The 23,743-nt window shown below is 43.5% G+C and overlaps 2 protein-coding genes across 5 annotated transcripts in view; one reads left to right on the top strand and one right to left on the bottom strand.

The window, feature by feature from the left end:
- The window catches only part of LOC137426936 (uncharacterized), a 67,140-nt gene extending 62,530 nt beyond the window's left edge, over positions 1-4,610 (top strand). For all 4 annotated transcript variants that reach the window (XR_010984420.2, XM_068115974.2, XM_068115975.2 and 1 more), the window contains one exon: positions 2,903-4,610. Coding sequence is in view for 3 of the 4 variants with exons in the window: in XM_068115974.2 (XP_067972075.2) it covers positions 2,903-2,995 (93 nt within the window). In the remaining variant the exon portion in view is untranslated. The remainder of the gene's footprint in view (positions 1-2,902) is intronic.
- A 7,317-nt stretch (positions 4,611-11,927) lies between these two features.
- The window catches only part of LOC137426937 (calcineurin subunit B type 1), a 39,192-nt gene continuing 27,376 nt past the window's right edge, over positions 11,928-23,743 (bottom strand). The window contains exons 5-6 of the mRNA XM_068115977.2: positions 17,236-17,420; positions 11,928-13,877 (exon numbers count right to left, since the gene is read on the bottom strand). Of these exons, the coding sequence (XP_067972078.2) occupies positions 13,830-13,877; positions 17,236-17,420 (233 nt within the window). The 3' untranslated portion in view covers positions 11,928-13,829. The remainder of the gene's footprint in view (positions 13,878-17,235; positions 17,421-23,743) is intronic.

Genomic DNA, 23,743 nt, shown 5'->3' with positions numbered 1-23,743 from the left:
TTTCAACATCAGTGGAATCTCCTGTGATGAGGCCGAAGCACCTGTGGCTCTCACATCGCAGGCAGGTCGGTGATCTCCCTGTTTTCAACATTTTATTCATCTGCATTGCTCCTTCTGCTCTCTCAGTTATCCAACCTTCCAAGCAATTCAAGGATGCACGTTTTCTTCAAGTAACCCCATCCTAGATAAATTCCAAAATCCAGACTTACTGCACACCTCAACTCCTTTATTCCTCACTTCTCCCATAAGTTAAACTGACTTCCAGAGGCTGTTTTATCTCACATTTTCCTCCAAGCCTTTAAGCAGGTGGTCATCTCCCATTCTTACCCACAATCTTTTCTACCCCATTAACCTTTCCTAACCTACCCCTTACTTGCAGGTTACTATTTCCTCCCTTCCTCGGCCCTCTTTTCTTGTTCATTCATTCCTTTGCTTATTATATCCAACTGTTACCCCAATGTAAGTTCATACCATACACGTACAGCACAGCACGTAAGTTCAGACCATCCGTTTCCTCGCTCTTCCATGATCCTCGACCTTAAAGAGGAAATGATTGACATTATGCGATTCTAAAGCATCTATGATCATGAAAACTCTTACATTATTTAGCAAACTTGTTTTATTGAATCTCTTTGAAGCCGAGCGAACATAGAGCGTGATGTCACCGAATGTCGATTCCACTTCCGATTTAACAGACATGCCAAACCCTTTATCTTAGACTTTTACCTCTAGGCCCCATTGTTATTCCCTTTGAATTGTTCACCTGTCTCTTCATTCCTTACCGGTAATCCACCAACAACACTGTATGAAATACCCTTGCATTTTTTCCAATTCTCGATGTTAAGTTTGTGGTCTGTGAACTTTGTCCCCCATCCATCCCCGGGCCTATGTCGTTGCAGCATTTCCTCTAAAGTTATCTCACCTCATCGAATGCTCAATCCTGTTCGTCGTCATTCATTTATTTTTATGATGTTACAATGAGAGCTGCATGCAGTATAAGAACACCTGTTATCAATTGAAGACCCAATAACGGCTCAGCTCACCTGGGTGGCCTCGCTTATAAGTCAACCCCATGTTTATTTTTTATTGCAAAGAAGAAAATAGTTTCACTCTTTTAAAGTTTCTGAGGGCAACCTTTGTACAGATGACGTATTGTCATGTAACATACCAAATGGTCCATTACCGTTTGGTCTCTTTAAGCCAGAGTACTGTGTATATGGAGGGTCAAAAGGGGTGGAGGATTAGAAGAAAGGAGTAGGAGGACAATTGTGACACCACCAATTGGTGGAGGAGGTGACCCAATTGATGCCATCTTAAATTTGAGAAACTGCCATTCCTTTGGCCTAATGGTCGCCCACGGACATTTGTCTTTGTAATGAGGTCCGGTGGCCAACTGCTGACTGTGCACTCGTTATGCTCATGCCAGCAAGAGGCCGCTGGGAGGGGGAATGACATCACCGTCTTACATTGCCAGAAGTCGCTGCCAGTAGCCCCTGTGCCCAAAGGTAATTGCCTCCTGTCACTGTACCTTTTAAACTCCACAACTCTCCAAGCTTGTGGTTTGACATTCCCCATCTGTTTTTAACAGTGATCTCAGGCTTGTGGAGAAACTTGTACATAAATGATGTAAGAAGGTTTTGGCAAATGAAGTTAAGCCATTTGGCCCATCACATCAATATGACCTCGACACATGATAAACGTGCCCTTTTCATTACCCTGCGCTCGCGAAGCGAAAAGCAGGGTTAAGCATTCAGGTACGTACGTACGTGTGCGGCGTGCCGTGTGCTGTACGTGTTTGCATTTAAACAATTCATTTTCTAGGCAACCGTTGGTCCGATTGACATGAATTTTTCACCATAGGAGCGCCTCCTCCTGTAGAATATTTAAATGATTATTATGACGTCATAGGTCACGTGGTACAGGCGCCATCTTGGACAAACTTCGCACCTCTATATCTCTGAAACCACTCCATGGAAAAAATTGAGACCTGGATCATTGTCAAGTACTCCCCATGGGGAATAAGATATGTTAATGATGTCATCGGTACCTTCGTTATGACGTCATAATTCGACAAGTACAACACTTATCCGATAGAAAAAAATTTCCGGCAACTGTTGGTCTGATGGACACAAAATTTTCACCATATGAGCGCCTCCTCCTTTCGAATATTTTAATGATGTTGATGACGTCATAGGTCATGTGGTGGAGGCGCCATCTTGGAAAAACCGAAAAATGTTGCACCTCTATATCTCCAAAACCGCTGCATGGAAAAAATTGAAACATGTCTGATTGTAAAGAACTCCATATGGGGAATAGGTGTTGTTAACGATGACGTCATTGGTGCCATAATTATGACGTCATAATTCGACAGGGACAACGCTTAGTCTGATCAGTTTGAAATGTATTGGGCGTGATCTATGCAACAATTATATTAGAGAATACGAATTTATGATGTCATCGCTCACGTGGGTCTGGCCGCCATATTGGATTAAAGAAAAAACAATGTTCAAAACCGAAGAGTTGGCTCACAACAAGTTCACTGTGCAGGGTAAGTATTCTATGAATACCATATAGTTTTTATATTGATATGAGGCTCATGGAGGAGCGTGCACACGTCACAAGCAGGACGAAGAGATTGCTCGATACCAGTACACTAATAAGTTTTACAAGGATATGTTAGTAGATACCAATATACTCATACAGGAACTACTAAGACATTGTATATATCAGTGTACTCAAATGAGATTTGAACCCGGGCTCCGCACATCATGAGCGCGTGTTGAGATGAGAAGAGTAACACAGCAAAGAGTTTTGTTCCCTTTACACCAAAGAAGGAAAAGCAAGGGGCTCGAAATGGATGATTATTTCTGATGCTCGGTGCGCATTACGTTGTGTGTTGCAGAGACGTCTGCAGCGTTTCAGCAGCATGACGACGTCAGGCACGAACTCCAAGCGGCAACAACTTTCGAACGGTCAGTACAAGGGGCCGCTCTGACGGTCTCGTCGAGTGTTCGAGACGGCCGGCTTCGGTGGAGCGCGCTCCTGGAATGATTTCAACCGAGGAATTCTACCTGGAATTCCGCAGCTTCGCTTCCAATGGAGCGCGTTTCAGCTGTGACGTGTTCGAAAGGCAAAGAGATCTTTTCACTCTGACTCGAAGCAGACATTTTTTTTTTTTGCAACGCTCATCATAACGTAGGTGTGAGGACAAAGAGTACAGGTCATTCGGCTTACCTGGAAAAATGTAGAAAATGTACGCAGCGACAAATCTCAACAATCTTTGTTGAAATAGATGGTTAAATGGAGGACAAAGCATGCTTCACCTGAGAAATATACCTGGCACGATGACCTAGAGGTAGGTACCTGCATGTGCTGTCTAGCCTGGGTTTTTATTTGGCCTGGCCTAGCTATAAACTGCCTTCCAGGTGTTTCACAGGCAGGTGGATTCATCAATGTGTGCGCCGCCCCTCGGATGGAGGTTTAACCAGGCGTCCTGTCGGCTTTAGTCGGTGGACGTTAAAGATCCCAGGATGTCGTTCACGACGAGTATGTGAGCTACCGCCAGCACCATAAACAAATTCCAAATTCCTGCTCTTACCTACAGGGGGCACTGCATCGGCAGCACAGCCACAGCAAATGATGCTACCTGCAGCCACGTGCTGCATACAAAAGGATAATATCTGAGAAACAAGCATTTCATTCTCTCTCTTATCTCCTTTTAACATTCCCCAATATTCCCACCTGCTCTTGGGATCTACTGAGGAATGCTTCTGTCCCAAGTCTTTCACGAAGCGGATGGTCATGCCTGACGTTCGACCGAAGGCGATTTTGGCACAGGTGTGTAGTTTGTTCAGGGTACCACAGACTCACTCACCTGTGCTCTTTTAGCGAAAGACATCTTTGTGTCTGCAACATGTTCTGACTAGTAATAGCCGAGGGACGACATACACATTGATACCTCGTACCTGCCTGCGAAACACCAGGGCGACAGTTTAGAGCTGGGTCGAGATTCAAACCCAGGCTAGACAGGTAAGTGTTCATACCTCTGTACTTTCCTGCCACCCGGTTATACACGGTACAGCTCCCTATTTTTTATGACAAATGGTTGGTGGTCTATATATGAATGAGAAAAATCATATTACGCCTTAAATGAGCCTTCCCTCATCCCCTTACCCCCCACTCCTTGCACATCAAGCATAACCACACCTGTCGGTGCGTGCGGAATATAATTTCGCCATAAATAAATGCACTTATCATTAATTATAATCTCTCCATCAAATGTTTAATATGCGAATGAGATGCAATCAGCCCTCTGTTAAAACCTCCCTATTAATGAGACATGTAATACCCTATGATGTGTATCGTATATGGTTATATGAGTATACCGTGAAGCCTTCGGTTGGAATCCTTTTGTTAACGCAGGTACGGGGGACGTTCAAAATGTTCTCGGAACGAGGCATTCAGGGTGGTTGAAGACATGCCAGCGTATGATTAGAATATTTAATATATGAGTGTATATGGGTTCGTATGAAAGTGTATCCTTCTCTTATTGATTGTATATGCTTTTAAAAGATTATTGGAAAAATTAAATAAAAACATTTTGGACTATTGTATCTTGTACGTGGAACCTTTTGAACACCTTCCTGGATCCATGGTGATCTTGTAAATTGTCTTGAAGTCTCCCCGCAACTCCCTCCCTGTAGGTTTTAAATCAGTAAAAGTAATAAAACAATCTTTCATTTCACCTTCAATTTTATTTATTTATTTATTTTGTATACAAGATCGAGGCTCGTGTAAGAGCTAACATTGATCTCAAAAAAACAAACTGAGACATAAAACACATGATAAAGGGAGCGGGAGACAAGATGGAGGGCAGGGACATCGGGAGATCTGTGGGAGGGAGAGGGCTTGGGGGGAGGAGGCATGGGAAACGGGGGGAGGGGGGGGGGGGGGAAGTATAAAACACATGGACACTGCTCGGTCTTCCAGGAAAGAAGTCGGAATTTCAGAAAATTGGATCTGGGGTGAATTAACGGGGGCAGAAAAGATCAAGTTTTGGATGGAGGAAGATAAGAGATGGTGGTGAACAGCTGTTTTAAAGACCTGGAGGGAGGAGTGGGATTGAAGGGAGTGGGGTAGTTTGTCCCAGAGGCGGGAGTAAAGAGGAATGAAGGAGTGAAGGTGAGCAGAGAGCCGAGATTTTGGCAGTTTAACCATAAGAGGGTTGCTGGCAGATCTTGTGCGACTTGTAGGAATATTGGGGGGACAGAGCCCAGAGAGAGCTGGAGGAGCAAGGCCGGAGAGGATTCGGTAGAAGACAGAAAGACCACCAACCTGCCTGCGGTGAGTGAGTGAAAGGCCCTCGGAGTTAACTTCATCGCAGGAGATTCCAATTGTTGCAGTGCGATTTCAGTCCACTAAAAGAAATATGCAATAACTAATAAACTTCTCCGACCAGTTCTTTAACGGCCCCGATTGTTCCCATCTTCTCGTGGGGTCGACCATATAATATTATCGGTCTCAAGTCTTTCACGAACTGGCTGGGTAGGCCTGACGTGTGAGTGAAGATGATTCGCACAGGAATTAGTAATTTGTTCAGGGCAATGATGCCTTGCCCTGCATGCGAAACACCTGGATGGTAGTTTATAGCCGAGTCGGGATTCAAAACCAGGCTCACGGGATAGCCTAGCCCTAGAGGTACGCACGCTCAGGTGAGCCTAATGCCAGGTGGTGAGCGTGCACACCTCTAGGCTATCCTGTGAGCCCTACAATAATTAATAAAGGTTCAGTAATAACCCGTTTTTACAGAAAAGGAGATGTCTGGTGCATTGTGCTAATTATCATGTGATCAGCGGTGATTATAATTACCAAGAGTGGATAAGTAATGGGTCTGTTGGAATAGTCATTAGTGCAGATGCACAGTTGGGCCTAATAACAGCATCATGGTATATTGCCATGGAAACCCACCCACGACCCCCAGAAGCTCAGGCTGAGCTCGTTATGAGTTGGTAAGGTTGATAACCAACCCACAGCCAACCAACCCACAACCAACCAACCAACCCACAACCAACCAACCCACAACCAACTAACCAACCAACCAACCAACCCACAACCAACCAACCAACCAACCAACCCACACCAACCCACAACCAACCAACCAACCAACCCACACCAACCCACAACCAACCAACCAACCAACCACCAACCAACCAACCAACCCACACCAACCCACAACCAACCAACCAACCACCAACCAACCAACCAACCCACACCAACCCACAACCAACCAACCAACCCACAACCAACCAACCAACCAACCCACAACCAACCAACCAACCAACAACCAACCAACACCAACCCACAACCAACCAACCAACCTACAACCAACCAACCAACCAACCCACACCAACCAACCCACAACCAACCAACCAACCCACAACCAACCAACCAACCAACCCACACCAACCCACAACCAACCAACCAACCCACAACCAACCAACCAACCAACCCACACCAACCCACAACCAACCAACCAACCAACCAACCACCAACCCACACCAACCCACAACCAACCAACCAACCAACCACCAACCAACCAACCAACCCACACCAACCCACAACCAACCAACCAACCCACAACCAACCAACCAACCAACCCACACCAACCCACAACCAACCAACCAACCAACCACCAACCCACACCAACCCACAACCAACCAACCAACCAACCACCAACCAACCAACCAACCCACACCAACCCACAACCAACCAACCAACCCACAACCAACCAACCAACCAACCCACACCAACCCACAACCAACCAACCAACCCACAACCAACCAACCAACCAACCCACACCAACCCACCAACCAACCAACCCACACCAACCCACAACCAACCAACCAACCAACCACCAACCAACCAACCAACCCACACCAACCCACAACCAACCAACCAACCCACAACCAACCAACCAACCAACCCACAACCAACCAACCAACCCACAACCAACCAACCAACCCACAACCAACCAACCAACCAACCCACACTAACCAACCCACAACCAACCAACCAACCCACAACCAACCAACCAACCCACACCAACCACACATCCATGGTGTCCATTTATTTAGGACAGAGGTCGATTCGGCCTGAAGATGCGCCATTTTTGTTTTTCAAAGACATTTATATTGGCAAGACTTGCCTGAAATTGTCTGTTCCTGTCATTTCAATGTGGATTCTGCAGAACAACCTATGTTTTCAGAACTCAGGTATATTACAGACCTATGGAAGTTCCTACTAAATTATTGAAGGTACAGTATTAATCTTCTATGCTGTATTGTACTATCAAAGTGAAATTGTGTATTTGTTTGTGTATATATGTGCTTCAAAAACTAAAAAACTACTGCACCAAATCCAACCGAATTTTCCATGTTGCCTTAGGGTAACCCAAGTATGGTTTCTGTCAAGGTAGCATATCTGGGGCAGGGGGGTTCATGGAAGGGGGAAGACCCCAATTATCTCTATGCAAATGTGTATTGTATAGCGCCACCTGGTGGTAGCTATTACAAATCATCTTATATGAAGAAAGTTTATATGACTTGGTTATATGTATTACGGTGATGTTGAAATCTGAGTAAGAATAATTCGAATTTTTCAAAATGTTTCATTTCACTTATTTTAAGTGGAGGTTCAAACCACAGTTTCGGAGCGAAGTGTAAGTGATTTTTGCTCACACCATATCTAAACGCAAAGGATGGTTGATGAAGGTGATGCGAGCTTACTTCCAAGCAGATGGAAGATGACCTCAGGGAAATGAATGTATGTGAAGTGCATGTCGTCTTTTGATTAAACCTCTCAATCGACAGGTCTTGTCTACTTTTTTTTTTGTATATAAGATGGAGGCTCGTGTAAGAGCTAACATTAATCACACAAAAAATCAAACAGACACATAAAACATAGAATAAGGGGAGCGGGAGACAAGATGGGGAGAGAGGGGGAAGCACACAAACACAACATTTGAGAGCAGGGACATCGGGAGATCTGTGGGAGGGAGAGGGCTTGGGGGGAGGAGGCGTGGGAAGGGAGGGGGTGGGAGAGGTTAAAAAAACACATGGACACAGCTAGGACTTTCAGGAAAGAAGTCGGAATTTCAAAAAAGTGGATCTGGGGTGAATTAACGGGGGTAGAAAAGATCAAGGTTTTGGATGGGGGAAGATAAGAGATGGTGGTGATGGTGGTGATGGTCATGTTTTTGAAGTTATGTTTTAAGACAACAAATTGACTCAAGGTACCTTTCGAAGTCTGCCATCGTTGCTCGAAGTGGTGAACTAACCAAATGGAGCGGAAGGAAGCAAGTTAAACAAGGCCTTTCAGATGAGATACTCTTTCTGTGAAATACATTTTGGTCGCATTTAAAACCAAGAAATCCGGTATTATTATCATGCAAGATTCAGTTTTATACAAAATAGTCAAAACGGATGAGGAAATGCATCATCCATGTGATGAAGACTGTGGACCATCAGGGTCATCTGAGCGTGACATCCTTGAGCACATCAAGATGTGCATCACAAATGGTGAGCAATGAAAAGGGGGTTACCTGGATGTGCTTGTAGCAGCAAGAATGAATGTTTGTGCAAATTGGGCGTCATCATCCCTACAGCATCGCGGTGATGGAGCTGGCATTTTAATGAGAACAAACTGTGAGTGGAATTGCATTCTGGAAAGCAATATTCTTCAGATCCCACTGCTGCCGGTATGGAAAACATCTGGCTCACCTGTTGGATCCTTCAGTGATGAGGTTTATTGGCTCTTATTACCCTGCGCTCGCGAAGCGAAAAGCGGGGTGAAGCATTCAGGTACGTACGTGTGTGTGCCGTGCGTGTCTGCATTTTAAAAATTCATTTTCTCGGCAACCGTCGGTCCGATTGACACGAAATTTTACCATAGAAGCGCCTCCGCCTGTATAATGTTTAATGCATAATTACGTCACAGGTCACGTGGTAGGGACGCCATCTTGGAAAAACATTACACCTCTATATCTCCCAAACCGCTCAATGAAAAAAAATTAAACATGACTCATTGGCAAGTTCTCCCCATGGGGAATAAGATATGTTGATGGTGATGTCATCGGTGCCTTAATTATGACGTCATAATTCGACAAGTACAACGCTTGATTTGATCAGTATGAATAAAACAAAAATTCCTCTGCAACTGTTAGTCCGATGGACACAAAATTTTCAGAATATGTGCGGCTCCTCCTGTATAATTTTTTTAATGATAATTATAATGTCATAGGTCACGTGGTACAGCCGCCATCTTGGGAAAAAATCGAAAAAAGTTGTACCTCTATATTTCCGAAACCACTCCATGGAAAAAATGGAAACATGGCTCATTGTCAAATACTGCCCTTGGGGAATAGGATTTGTTATGATGATGTCATCGGTGCCTTCGTTATGACGTCATAATTGGACAAGTACAACACTTATCCGATCATTCTGATTTTTTTTTCTCACCAACTGTTGGTCTGATGGGCACGAAATTTTCACCATAGGAGCGCCTCCTCCTGTAGAATATTTTAATGATAACCATGTCGTCATAGGTCATGTGGCACAGGCGCCATCTTGGAAAAACCCAAAAATGTTGCACCCCTATATCCAAAACCGCTGCATGAAAATAATTTAAACGTGGCTCATAATAAATAACTCCATATTTTGGGGAATAGGTGTTGTTAACGATGACGTCATTGGTGCCATACTTATGACGTCATAATTCGACAGGGACAACGCTTAGTCTGATCAGTTTGAAATGTATTGAGCATGACCTCTGCAACAATTATATTAGAGAATATAAACTTATGATGTCATCGCTCACGTGGTCTGGCAGCCATATTGGATCGAAGAAAAAAAATGTTCAAAAACAGAAGAGTTGGCTCACACCAAGTTGACTACACAGGGTAGGGTATTCTATGAATACCATCTAGTTTATGGTTGCAACGTATGTAGGAGGTAGGTAGGCCGTAGGCACATACATTTGGCAGAGCATCGGGGTGCCCATGACCAGTCATGGACATTCCATTGGCTGAGAACCATCCCTGGGAAAGTAGGAAGTCACAAGACATCAAAACCGGAGAACGTCATAGTCGCCGTTTATGGACATATTTTTCATTCTGTCAAAACAGTCCAACCTGACGAGTGGGACATCACAAGTTGAAACCGATGTGGGTTCATCTGCTTAAGACTGGGAAGCCACGTGTGTTTTGACATCACCGCAGTTCGTCGTCACACATCATACAGGTGAACAGCGACAGGTGAAGTCCACGTTGATGTGCTGGCGTTCGTCTTAGGACAGGAACAGTGAGCTTACAACAAATGATACATCACGTGCGGACTCCGGTGCTGGAGCGAATGACATCATATATCGATATTCTTGTCGAATGTTATCGGTCCAAATACAGTATAAACACGGAACACTATCGTTGCTTCGGTTTATGTCATGAGCGATATGTAGGACACACGATGGAGCTCCATGGAACACACACGGATTCTCAGCCAATGTCCTCCTGTGTGATGTGGATCTCCAGCTGAGTCTGAAACGTGATTTGGCTGAACGTTCCGAGAACTCTTAAGAAACACCTGTGATCATTGTAGTTGTATTCTTTTTCGGAAATTGTGGACTGTTGTGTGTCGGTGGCTGGTCAATTTCAAAATTGCTGCCCAAATATGCTTGGGCAGTTATTCTATGTATATGTCGGGTAGAGTAGAGGTATATTAAAGGAAAAAAAAATCTTTGAATCGTTTGTTATAACATTTTTCACTTTAGATGTCATCTCTAAAATAAGAAAAACAAGAAAAAGAGCAATCAGAGATTGCAAACCCTCGCCAGGATGTATTTTAAGTGGTTTTTAAGGCTTTTGTGTTAAAACAAATATGGCGGCCGAACTACGTGATCGATGACGTCATCATTATTTTTTTTTCTCCACCAATTCATGCCTACATGACGCTCAAAAAATTTCATCTTGATCGGATGAAGTTTTGTACTTGTCGAATTATGACGTCATAATGGAGGCACCTATGACATCATCATTAACATATTTTATTCCCCATGGAGAGTTCTTTACAATGAGCCATGTCTCAATTTTTTCTATTCAGCGCTTTCCGAGATATAGAGGTGCAAATTTTTCGATTTTTCCAAGATGGCAGCCGAACCACGTGACCTATGACGTCATAATTATCAAAAAATATATACAGGTGGAGTTGCACCTATGGTGAAAATTTCCTGTCAATCGGACCAACGGTTGCAGAGAAAATCATATTTATTCTGTGCGGACAAACAGACAAACAAACAAACAGACAAACAAACAAACAGACAAAGAATCAGACAAACAAACGGACTCAAATGCAATACCCTCTCCTCTGGCAAAGGTAACAAGAAATGTGTCGTGCATAGCACGATACTTGCAAGATCCCTAAACTAAGTTGTTGACCCTTTGGCCTCAAAAATTATTGGTGGTTGAATTCAATGATCAAGTATGCAAATCCTCCTCAAATTTCAAGCCAATCGGATGAAAATTGGGCATTTTAGAAATTTCACCCAAATTGTTGACCTTTTGACATAAGTTGACCTTTTGACATATGTTGACCTTTTGGCATATTTTGGCTTTCAAAGTTAGCGGTGGTTGTATTCAATGATCAAGTATGCAAATCCTCGTCAAATTTCAAGCCAATCGGATAAAAATTAAGGACTTTATAAATTTCACAATGTTGTGTTTACCTTTGGTCTATGCTGACCTTTGACCTCAAAATCAATAGGCTTCTTTCTTATGACCAACTCCACCGTTTGGTGAAGTTTCGTAAAGATTGGTTTAAAACTGTGACCTGTAGGCGATTGACAGACAAACAGACAGAATAACGCACGAGACCAACCAATATACTTGAAAAATCTTCGATTTCCGCAAGTAAAAATATCCATTGCGCACAAACTGCGACTTCAATGATTCCAGTTATTTCTGTGGATGCACGTGACATGAGACGTGGTATTTACAGAGGTTTCCACATGTGGATGTAAGATGAGTTTTAATAATGATCAAATATAGTCATCCTGTTCGAGGGTCCCACAGGATGGTGTAGAGTAGACTGTAGAAGTAGCGGCATAGTGCACTTACTTTTAGCTCTTAGACGAGCCTCGATCTTGTATACAAAAAAGAAAAAAAGAAAAAAAAGCTGTCTGCACTGGGTTTGAATCACGACTCGACTATCAACTCGTCCTGGTGTTTCACAGGCATGCGGCATTGCATCAACGAATCAACTGTCCCTCGGATGGACATTAAGCCAGGTGTCCCTTCTGCCAAAATTAGTTGGCCCTTAAAAATCCCGTTTCCTGCCTGAAGAGTAGGCGAGATATCACCGGCACCCAAAAAAAAAAAGTTACAATTTCCTGCCAAAACATATTCAGTGGAACGGCAGGCCTGGCCAGCTGGTTCGTGAAAGACTTGGGCTAAAAACCTCCACCCAAACGATCCCACAAGAAAATGGAAATAATTTAAGCTGTTTAAATAGTAGTATGGTAGTAACAGTAGTAGTTGGAGTAGTAGTAGTAGGTTGTGCAAATTTAAAAAAAAAAAATCCCTCAAAACATCATTGATTTGGCAAGTGTCGAGTTTAGTTAAGACCATGTAAAACACACATCTATTCTCTCCTGGAAAGCTAAGCACAGCAGTGGTGGCAGTGACCCAAGCTGGTATTTTACGAGTATTTTTTTTTTAACCTACGTCCACAAAGGTAATATCATCATCGATTCTTATGACGTTGATAGCGTATGGTATGAAGGAATAAATGTCCCCATAAAAATATATAAAGCTGGCATACTCGGTGAAACTTCTCAATTAGGACCAGCACGAGACACGGGGTGGCATTTTCGAGGCAAACCACAAACGGTACAATCAATTTACACAATGAGTCAACAAGTTGGGACAGACAAGACTGACGTCACAAACCACTGCTGAGTGCTCATCTCCATGGAAACGTTTCGAATGAATCTTTTCATTATCCTTGGAATTAAATTGCCTTTAACGCATGGAGTGCAGTGGATGTGTCAAATTAGTATGGGGGCTGATGGGGACATGGGGAGAGGGGGTGACAAACTTAGTCATATGGACTGAAAAGCAACTTGTTTTTGTTTTTTTGCATTAAGTTGAATGTTTTTCATGATTACTTACACAAAAGGACAGAAAAATCGTTTTGATTTTCCTGACACATCCGAACCTGCATGTCTAGTCATGACGGACAATCTTCTCAGGGCAAGACAAAATGGAGATGTACAGACATACACTTCATCAGATATGCTGTGCTCATCATCCCTGTACCACAACCCACAGCTTTATACTGTAGTCTGCATTTCCCCATTGGCCTCGTCGTGTGAATTTGTTAATTCAATCCGCCACAAAACGAAAATAAATAAATAAATAAGGCGATTTGAAAATTAAGACATCCTGCAGGCCTCAGGCTTTCGAACAACTGGTAGTGAGACATCAAAGCTTTACACCAAACAAAACCCGGTACATTAGCTCCAAACTATAGATGTTAAAAAGAATGAGGCACCACGGATCATAAATAACGAATTTGAAACATAAACGAGGAACAGGGAGAAATACACCCTCATTAGGCATCAGATATGAAGGCAAGCAACACTGGTGGGATAATGGAGACACCCTGCCAGAATAAAGGCATTCTAAAGTTATTTACTGTGTATTTGGGATTGAACCCGCTCCGGGTTATAAAAGGTGCTCTCCCTTGGGGTCACACTGGATCGCTCGAGCGAAGCTGGGTCGCTCACACGTCCACGACCATCTTCTTGTGAATGTCCAGACCTCCGACCACCTACGGGGCAGGACGGGAGATAGTCAGATCATCGCGAGGCCATGCGACTGATGTTGGACTCGCTCAACACTATTCCTGGCACTCTCCGTCAAGGTGTAATTTCGTACCCATGACAGCGGCTTATATGCGAAATGGCACAGATACATTGGCGTGGGAGGTTCTGACGTGCACTCAAAGCCGCAGGGTTTCATGGGGGATTGAATCAAGAATACTATCTTGATTCCATCAACAATCAGTTTGTGAGGACCAACAAAATGTGCTTTCGGTAATCTTAGCACAGCCTGGTTCTACGCGTTTGGACTTTCAATCATAGTTTGCCACATGGCACATACCACATAAAGGAGCCTTTTATATGTCCCTGGCATTTTTTTCCAAGAATTACCGGAGCCGAAATTTTTCAATGTCCAATTTTTGGGAATCGCCCCTATGAGCCAAGCAAAATATAGGATCACGGGTCCTGAAGCTCATCTGGATCAGGAGCAACAAACACTCACTCAAATCCCCCACAGACTCCCTCAGACCCTGATATTTTTAATGCCGTGGACAAACTTTGGTACATCATGTGTGATGAAGGTTGTGATCAATCAAGTTTCATTGAGATTGTGTGTGTAGTTTCGGAGAAGAGAGCAAATACCTGTTTTTGGGAGTCAAATCCCCTCCCCCTCCCCGTAGATCCCCTTATTGAGCACAGATTTTGATGCGGTCAATACACCTTCGTTAGGCATCAGATATGAAGCTTGTAGCCAAGTTTCATCAAAATCGTGTGTAGTTTCGGAGAAAACAGCAAATACCTGTTTTGGGGAGTCAAATCCCTTCCCCTCCCCCGTAGACCCCCATGTTGAGCACAGATTTTGATGCGGTCAATACACCTTCGTTAGGCTTCAGATATGAAGCTTGTAGTCAAATTTCATCAAAATCGTGTGTAGTTTCGGAGAAGACAGCAAATACCTCTTGGAGGGGGGGGGGGGGTCAAAAAATCCCCCATAGACCCGCTTAATGAGCGCAGATTTTGTGCAGTCAATACACCTTCATTAGGCATCAGATATGAAGGCTGTGGAGTGTGGACAAGTTTAATCAACATTGTGGGTGTAGTTTTGAAGAAGAGATCAAATACCTATCTTTTGAAACCGGATAAAATTAATAACACGTTTTGGGCGGACGGACGGACGGACACCAACGTGAATTTGAGGGTTTTCTAAATAAAACTCAAGAATGCGGAAACGGATGTTGGTGAAATTTGGAACATATTACCTCGATGTACAAATTATTTACTTCTGAAACTTGCAGCTGATTTCATCCAGTAGAAGCCGAGAAAGAATTTCCAGTCCCCATGTTAAAGTTGCACACAGAGAAACGATCCCATGAACGAGGGAGGATCCCATATACGAGGGAGGATCCCATATACGATGTTGCGATTCATATAAAGGGAGGGGTGCTTTGCGTCTCCCTTAATTTTGGGGGATCAAACCTAAACCACTTTGACCTCCGGTGGACCCCCCTCGACCCCGATTTTTTTTGTAATGCTGTGGGGAAACTTGAGCTGAAACATCCAAATGTAATTTTATCCAAGTTTGGTCACAATCTCATCAGCAGTTTCGGAGAAGAAGTTGCAAGTGTTTACGGATTGACGGACGACGCACCACCCCATAAGCTCCCCGGAACTATGTTCCTGGTGAGCTAAATCCATTGTTCGAGTGGCACAAACAAAATAAATGGAAGATATATAAACAAACAAACAAACAAAATAAATAAACACTAAACACATGAATATAAAATAACCAATCAAAATAATACAAATTGAAAAAGAAATAATGTATAAAAAGTACATAGAATACCATAAATACACAAACAAATACAGCCATGATAACCTCTGGTGTTATTGGTTTAGCTAGCAGCAGAATTTCAACATTTCTGCTCAAAGGACTGAAAATACATATACTGTATAGTACTGTATATACAATTGCTGAGCAACGTCTTTCAAACTCTTACATTATTTAATACTAGCAACGGTACCTGGCCTATGGGCGGGGCTTCAATTGGGAGGCCCAAATGAAAAGGTAAAATATCAGAAATTGATTTTTTTTTTTAATTTTAAACGATTTATATAAACATCCGTTGAATCATATCACACCCAAATCATCAAAATCTAAACAGTATTTGTAGAATTTCAATAAAAGCCACATCACTGTTCATATCGGTAAATATTATTCGTAAATATTAAATATTAGTGTATATTTAATGCAACTTGTTTTTGCATTAATATTAGTTAATGCATTAATATTAGTGTAAAATATTAGTATTAGGTAAATATTAGTGTTTGGAAAAACTGGAAAATTGGAAAAACTGGAAATTGGAAAAACAATCTAGCCTATTTTACTCCAGGGGGTCCCAGGATTACCCACCCCAAATTTCGTTTCGATCGGTTCAGCCGTTTTTGCGGTACCTGGGAACAGACGGACAGACAGACAGACAGATATTTGGTGAATTATAGTAAGATTGTTACAGAATAGATCACTGGCAGGATGGCCAAGAGGTATTCACACTCACCTGTAAGCACTCTCACCTGGATTTGAATCTCGACCCAGCTATAAACCACCATTCTGGTATTTCACAGACAGGGTGAGGGAACAATGTGTGTGCCATCCCTCGGATGGACGTTTACGATGAAGGTGCTCAAATTCCAGCACCCGTCTGCCAGCACATTGGCATGTTCTATTTCATGCATTGGCAGCACTTCCTATTCATGTTGCGATTCGTGTTCAAAATATACCATTCTATTTAAATAAGTCGTTCCTCGATCATAAACTAATGACCACGAACTGATCAGACGGACAGACGAATGGACGGACATGAACCGATTGCTTAACCACGCTTTTCGCTTCGCGTGCGCGGGGTAATTAAACATCCCTCAGGTTCTCACAGGAAAACACTTACTGCAACTGGTGAGGTCACCACCTCTGTCCACTGGCACACGCCTCAAGTCCTCAAGTGGGTCCACTTGTGGTTATTGGCGCTGAGGAAGCGCCTTTAGCGATTGACTTCCAGCCAGTGTAACGCTAATTCCTGTCACAGGAATTCGGAGATCATATAAGTGGGCGTGGCAGTTCCTGATTGGTTCGTGTTGGGGAACGCCTTCTCGCTGCCGACGTGACGTAAATTCGCGCACGCGCACTGGTGAAGCTTACTCGATCTTACTCGATCCCATATTACATGTACTTTCATTGCATACAAATTATACTTCCTCCTAGAAATTCCAAGCCCGAACCTCAGCGCAATCCAAGAGGATTCACTTGTTGTGACTGGGGGTGTGTGACTGGTGTTACTGGTGGTGGTTGTGGTGTTACTGGTGAGGACTTACTGTGCAGAACTCTGCGAAAGAAATGCGTCCATCTCCATCTTTATCAGCGTTGAGAATAGTCTTGTCAACAATCTGCTGCAGCTGTGTCTCCTTCAAGTTGCTTCCAACCATCATCTTGAGAACCTGGAACAGCTCTCCGTTGGAGATGTAACCGTCTCTGTCCATGTCGTAGATGCGGAAGGCAACTGTGAAATGAGATCAATGTGAGTATCATTCTAGCTGAGCTTTTCTTAATGATTCCATGAACTTGGTAATCAGCATTTCACTTGGAAGCGACACAACTACAAACATATTCCAAACTACCGGGGTTATACTTAAAAACCTTGTGCTGCTTCCAGCAGGGGGCGGCGCATGTTAAAGTTCACCATCCTTAACGGATGTGGATGAAAATCCAGCACACTGGCCTGTATTTAGCTTGTGGATAACTGGATATTAAAGATACCAACGTACATCAAAATATAGGTCAATGTGGTACAATGGCCAAACTTCCTGCATACGTGATGGGCCAAATGGCCTCCGTTTGGACTGAAATGTCCTCATTGTGACCAACAATGGGCATTTCAAAAGCTTCAGCATATTTATCACGGAGGGTGGTTTATATAGACACCAGCAAATTAAAAGGCTGGAACAATACCAACACATCTGGCAATAGATCTTCAGGTGTAAGCAGTCTGATTTGCGCATTAAGAAAACAGAATCATGAAGATTTTGTTGGCCCGTCCCTCGCGCAGCGGGAGAAGGGGTTTTGCAATCACTTTTTTAGGCCGTAACTTTTTTTACCATTTGAGTTTTATCATCAAATTTTCAACAAAGTTTTATTTTGAGAGAATGGAGAAGGCAAATTAATAATTTGGTCAATAGGTCAAAAGGTTGAAGGTCAGCATCACCTAAAATACTAATTTTTCATCCAATTGACCTGAAATTTAAATTTACCATTTGAATTTTGCCACTAAATTTTCAGCAAAACTTTATCATTACAATACGGAGAATTTAAAAAAATTATTTTGTCAAAATGTCAAAGGTCAGCATCACCTAAAATCATCAATTTACATCCAATTGACCTGAAATTTAAATTTACCATTTGAGTTTTGTCATCAAATTTTCAACAAAGCTTTATTATGATAATACGGAGAAAACAAATTAATAACGTGGTCAAAAGGTCAAAGGTCAACATCACCTAAAATCATCAATTTACATCCCATTGACCTGAAATTTAAATTTACCATTTGAGTTTTGTCATCAAATTTTCAACAAAGCTTTATTATGATAATACGGAAAAAACAAATTAATAACGCGGTAAAAAGGTCAAAGGTCAACATCGCCTAAAATCATCAATTTACATCCCATTGACCTGAAATTTAAATTTACCATTTGAGTTTTGTCATCAAATTTTCAACAAAGTTTTATTTTGAGAGAATGGAGAAGGCAAATTAATAATTTTGTCAATAGGTCAAAAGGTTAAAGGTCAGCATCACCTAAAATAATAAATTTTCATCCAAATTTACCATTTGAATTTTGCCACTAAATTTTCAACAAAACTTTATCATTACAATACGGAGAATTTTAAAAAATAATTGTCAAAATGTCAAAGGTCAGCATTACCTAAAATCATCAATTTGCATCCCATTGACCTGAAATTTAAATTTACCATTTCAGTTTTGTCATCAAATTTTCAATAAAACGTTATGAGAATATGGAGAAGACAAATTAATCATTTTGTCAAAAGGTCAAAGGTCAACATCACCTAAATTCATAAATTTTCATCCAATTGACCTGAAATTTAAATTTACCATTTGAATTTTGCCACTAAATTTTCAACAAAACTTTATCATTACAATACGGAGAATTTTTAAAAATTATTTTGTCAAAATGTCAAAGGTCAGCATCACCTAAAATCATCAATTTACATCTAATTGACCTGAAATTTAAATTTACCATTTGAGTTTTGTCATCAAATTTTCAACAAAGCTTTATTATGATAATACGGAGAAAACAAATTAATAACGTGGTCAAAAGGTCAAAGGTCAACATCGCCTAAAATCATCAATTTACATCCCATTGACCTGAAATTTAAATTTACCATTTGAGTTTTGTCATCAAATTTTCAACAAAGTTTTATTTTGAGAGAATGGAGAAGGCAAATTAATAATTTTGTCAATAGGTCAAAAGGTTAAAGGTCAGCATCACCTAAAATAATAATTTTTCATCCAATTGACCTGAAATTAAAATTTACCATTTTAATTTTGCCACTAAATTTTCAAAACTTTATCATTACAATACGGAGAATTTTTAAAAATTATTTTGTCAAAATGTCAAAGGTCAGCATCACCTAAAATCATCAATTTACATCCAATTGACCTGAAATTTAAATTTACCATTTGAGTTTTGTCATCAAATTTTCAACAAAGCTTTATTATGATAATACGGAAAAAACAAATTAATAACGCGGTAAAAAGGTCAAAGGTCAACATCACCTAAAATCATCAATTTACATCCCATTGACCTGAAATTTAAATTTACCATTTGAGTTTTGTCATCAAATTTTCAACAAAGTTTTATTTTGAGAGAATGGAGAAGGCAAATTAATAATTTTGTCAATAGGTCAAAAGGTTAACGGTCAGCATCACCTAAAATAATAAATTTTCATCCAAATTTACCATTTGAATTTTGCCACTAAATTTTCAACAAAACTTTATCATTACAATACGGAGAATTTTTAAAAATAATTGTCAAAATGTCAAAGGTCAGCATTACCTTAAATCATCAATTTGCATCCCATTGACCTGAAATTTAAATTTACCATTTCAGTTTTGTCATCAAATTTTCAATAAAACGTTATTATGAGAATATGGAGAAGACAAATTAATCATTTTGTCAAAAGGTCAAAGGTCAACATCACATAAAATCATAAATTTTCATCCAATTCACCTGAAATTTTAAGAATTTGCATATTGGGTCACTGAATTGGTTCTCCTATCAAAAGCTAGAAGCTAATTGTTTTATTCTAGAACAAAAGGTCAAAGGTCACAGTTGCGTAAAATCACCAATTTTCACCCAATTGATCTGAAATTGAAAGAATTTGCATATTGGGTCACTGAATTGGTTGACTAATCAAAAGCTAGAAGATTTATTTTTTTTAGATCTAAAGCTCAAAGGTCAAGGCTGCATAAAATCGTCAATTTTCATTTTGAATTTTTACCTCCACTACCAAAGGTGGATAGAGGTTATGTTTTCACCCCTGTCTGTTTGTCAGTTTGTTTGTCCGTTTGTTTGTGAACAAGATATCTCAAACAGTTGTGGACGGATTCGGACTAAATTTGGTAGAGATGTAGCGTATGTGACAAGGACGAAATGATTAGATTTTGGTGAAGATCCGGATTCGAGTCCGGCTGGTAGAATTTAAGTGATTCTTCACCATTGATAGGGCCAAAAACGATACATAGCAGGATATCTCAAAAAGTTATGGACGGATTTGGACGAAACTTGTTGGGCAGGTTGTGTGTGTGAAAAAGGAAAAATCGATTCAATTTATGTTGAATATCCAGATCCGAATCCGGCTAGTAGAATTTTTTAAGTAATTCTTCACCATTGAGTGATATGGCCAACCAGGTGGAGGTATGCTCTCTACTGAGTGCCGTTCTAGTTTTAAACTGTTCTCATCATTTTGAGCATACAGGAGAAGACGTCTGAATACAAACGGACGAAAACTGTTGGGCAGGTTGGTATTTTCAGGTGATTTTTGGTTAAATGTTGTGTCTCCATTTCTTGTAAATTAGTTTATTGGTTTCTTTCCTTTATCATTTTGGTCCAGAATTTGAATTCGGAGTGAAAATTGCAAAGTTAAAGCAATCCATTGTTTACCATAATCCACATATTGCCTTGCATATTGTAAGATTGAGGTTGGGGTAGAGTGGGGACAGGGGGGCGGGGAGGAGTAGGTAGTAGGTTTTTGCTACACCTGCAACAGAGGTTTATGAACAATATTAAGTTTGCATAAAAATGATTGTAATTGGGAAGATACTTATCCACAAATTAAGGAACCACCAACTTGTAGGTTACACCTGTCTGACGTTTTCAACCACAAAGGTCTTCATTCGAGACTGTGTAGGCATCATCATGTGCCAGGCGTTAGGTACCCTCCAGGGCTGGCAGAATGGTCTCGATGTACCCACACTCATCTCTAGGCTGTCTGGCCTGTGTTCGAATCTCGGCTCAGCTATAAGTTGTCATCTCGGTGTTTCACAGGTAGGAAGGGGTGTGCGGCCCTCAGGTGGACGTTAAACTGGGCATCTCATCTGCCGACATTAGTTGTTTGACGTTAAAGAATCCACGGCGTCCTTTGCGAAGAGTAGGCGAGCTATCGCCCACACCATGAACAAATTCCTGCCCCAACCTACAGGGGGCATTGCATCAGCGGCACAGTCGCACCCTCAGCCAATTATACTACTTGCAGCCATGTGCTGCATACAAAAGAAGAAGAAGAAGAAAAAGTTGCCCTCCAAAGGGGAAAGGGGCCTGCTTCTTCTTCGGAGGGTATTCAACAACAGGATCTGACTGTAAACTGTTATATTGATGCTTTGCAGGCAGGGCCTTGCATCGTAGAGTACACCACACTTTGGTAGTGGATGCCAATCCAATTATAGTCCGTTGTGGCGGACACAAAAGCCCACTGGCGTGGTGACATCATTCCGCGCACCAAGTGGGCGGTGGCCACGCCCGAGGGGTAGGCGTGGCCTCATGATATACACCGGGCGCCCAGCCCGGAGCGGGCCAGTGTTACAGTGAGCTCCTGAAATAAAGACGCTTATAAGTTACCGCTTGTCCGCTTCCTCCTTGCTCGCAAGCAGCGCGCGTAACGCCGCGCTTTACTGGTGACCCCCTCGACGTTGGATCTGCCGGAGCGATCCTTCCACACGCGACGCCATTGCCATGGCCAACTTCGTCAAACTTCCCGAATTTTGGGAGGCTCAGGCCGAAGTCTGGTTCGTCCAGGCCGAAGCCCAATTTCAGCTTCGGCGCCTCACCGGCGATGACACGCGCTATTGCCACGTCGTCGCCTCCCTTGGGCCCGGCACGGCCGCTCGAGTTGTGTCCGTCCTTCGCCACCCACCGGACGGCCACAAGTACGAGGCACTCAAGCGGCTACTCCTAGCCACGTTCGGCCTCACGGACGACGCACGGGCCGACCGCCTCCTGGATCTCCCCGAGCTCGGTGACACGCGCCCGTCGGTCCGAATGGACCATATGCTGTCACTGTTGGGCGACGAAGCCCCCGGTTCTCTATTCCGGGCGCTTTTCCGTCGCCAACTTCCAGCGCAGGTTCGCCTCGCGTTGGCCGGGACCGGGCTAACGGAACCCCGAGCATTGGCAGCCGAGGCGGACAGGTACTTCGCCGCTTCGGACACGCGGGCGAGAGTCGGCGTGGCCATCACGGCCCTCGAGGCTGATGCTGCTGATGCTGCTGATGCTGCTGTTCCACAGCATCAGCTTCTACAGCATACGCAGCATGCTGATACGCACCTCGTGAACGCCGCCACGCCCCGCCCACCGCCGCGGCGAAAACCGCCACCGCGGGGAAACCCGCCAACTCCACCGGCCTGGCGGAGCCAGCCACGCTCCTCCAGCTCCACCACCTGGTGCTGGTTCCACGCCAAGTTCGGCCACGAAGCTCGGCAGTGTCATCCGCCATGCTCCTTCAACAGGTCGGGAAACGCCCGGGCCGGCGCTCAATAGTGGCGATGAGCGCCGGCCGTTCGAGCAGCCTGCTGTTCATAACGGACACCTTCTCCGGGCGCCGTTACCTGTGCGACACGGGAGCGCAGGTGAGTGTCATTCCCGCCGGCACGTCAGACAAGCACGCTGCGGGTGGGGGCCCCGCGCTGCTTGCCGCGAACGGGACGCCCATCCGTACGTACGGAAAACGCTGCCTCTCTCTGCGGTTTGGAGGGCAGGTTTTCCGATGGACGTTCGTCACCGCCGACGTGCCCATGGCACTGCTTGGCGCGGACTTCCTGTGCGCTAATGGGCTCCTGGTCGACGTCAAGCGCAGACGTCTTGTCCAGGCCGAGACGTTCAGCTCGCTCGCTTGTGCGTTGCCCAGCTCAACCAGCTTGCCAAGCGGCTTGCCGAACGGTTCGGTTCCGGCCACGTTGGGCTGTACGCTTCCGGCAGCGGACGCATTCACCCGCCTCCTCGCCGGCTTCCCGGCCCTCATGCGGCCCACCTTCTCGGCGGGGGCCGTCAAGCACGGGGTGGCCCATCACATCCCCACCGTCGGGCCACCGGTCTACGCCCGGGCACGCAGCCTCGAGCCGACGAAGCTGGCGGTGGCAAAAGCGGCATTCGCTACCCTGGAGCGACTCGGCATCGTTCGGCGCTCAGAGAGCGCTTGGGCGTCGCCGCTGCACATCGTGCCGAAGCCCGGCGGGGGATGGCGACCGTGTGGGGACTATCGCCGTCTCAATGACGCCACGACTCCCGACCGCTACCCCGTCCCCCACATTCAGGA

Source organism: Myxine glutinosa, chromosome 5 (assembly GCF_964187855.1).
Source record: "Myxine glutinosa chromosome 5, kmMyxGlut1.1, whole genome shotgun sequence".
Taxonomy (NCBI): domain Eukaryota; kingdom Metazoa; phylum Chordata; class Myxini; order Myxiniformes; family Myxinidae; genus Myxine; species Myxine glutinosa.
The sequence above is the reverse complement of the archived record's forward strand: the minus strand, read 5'-3'. Positions and strand labels throughout refer to the sequence as shown.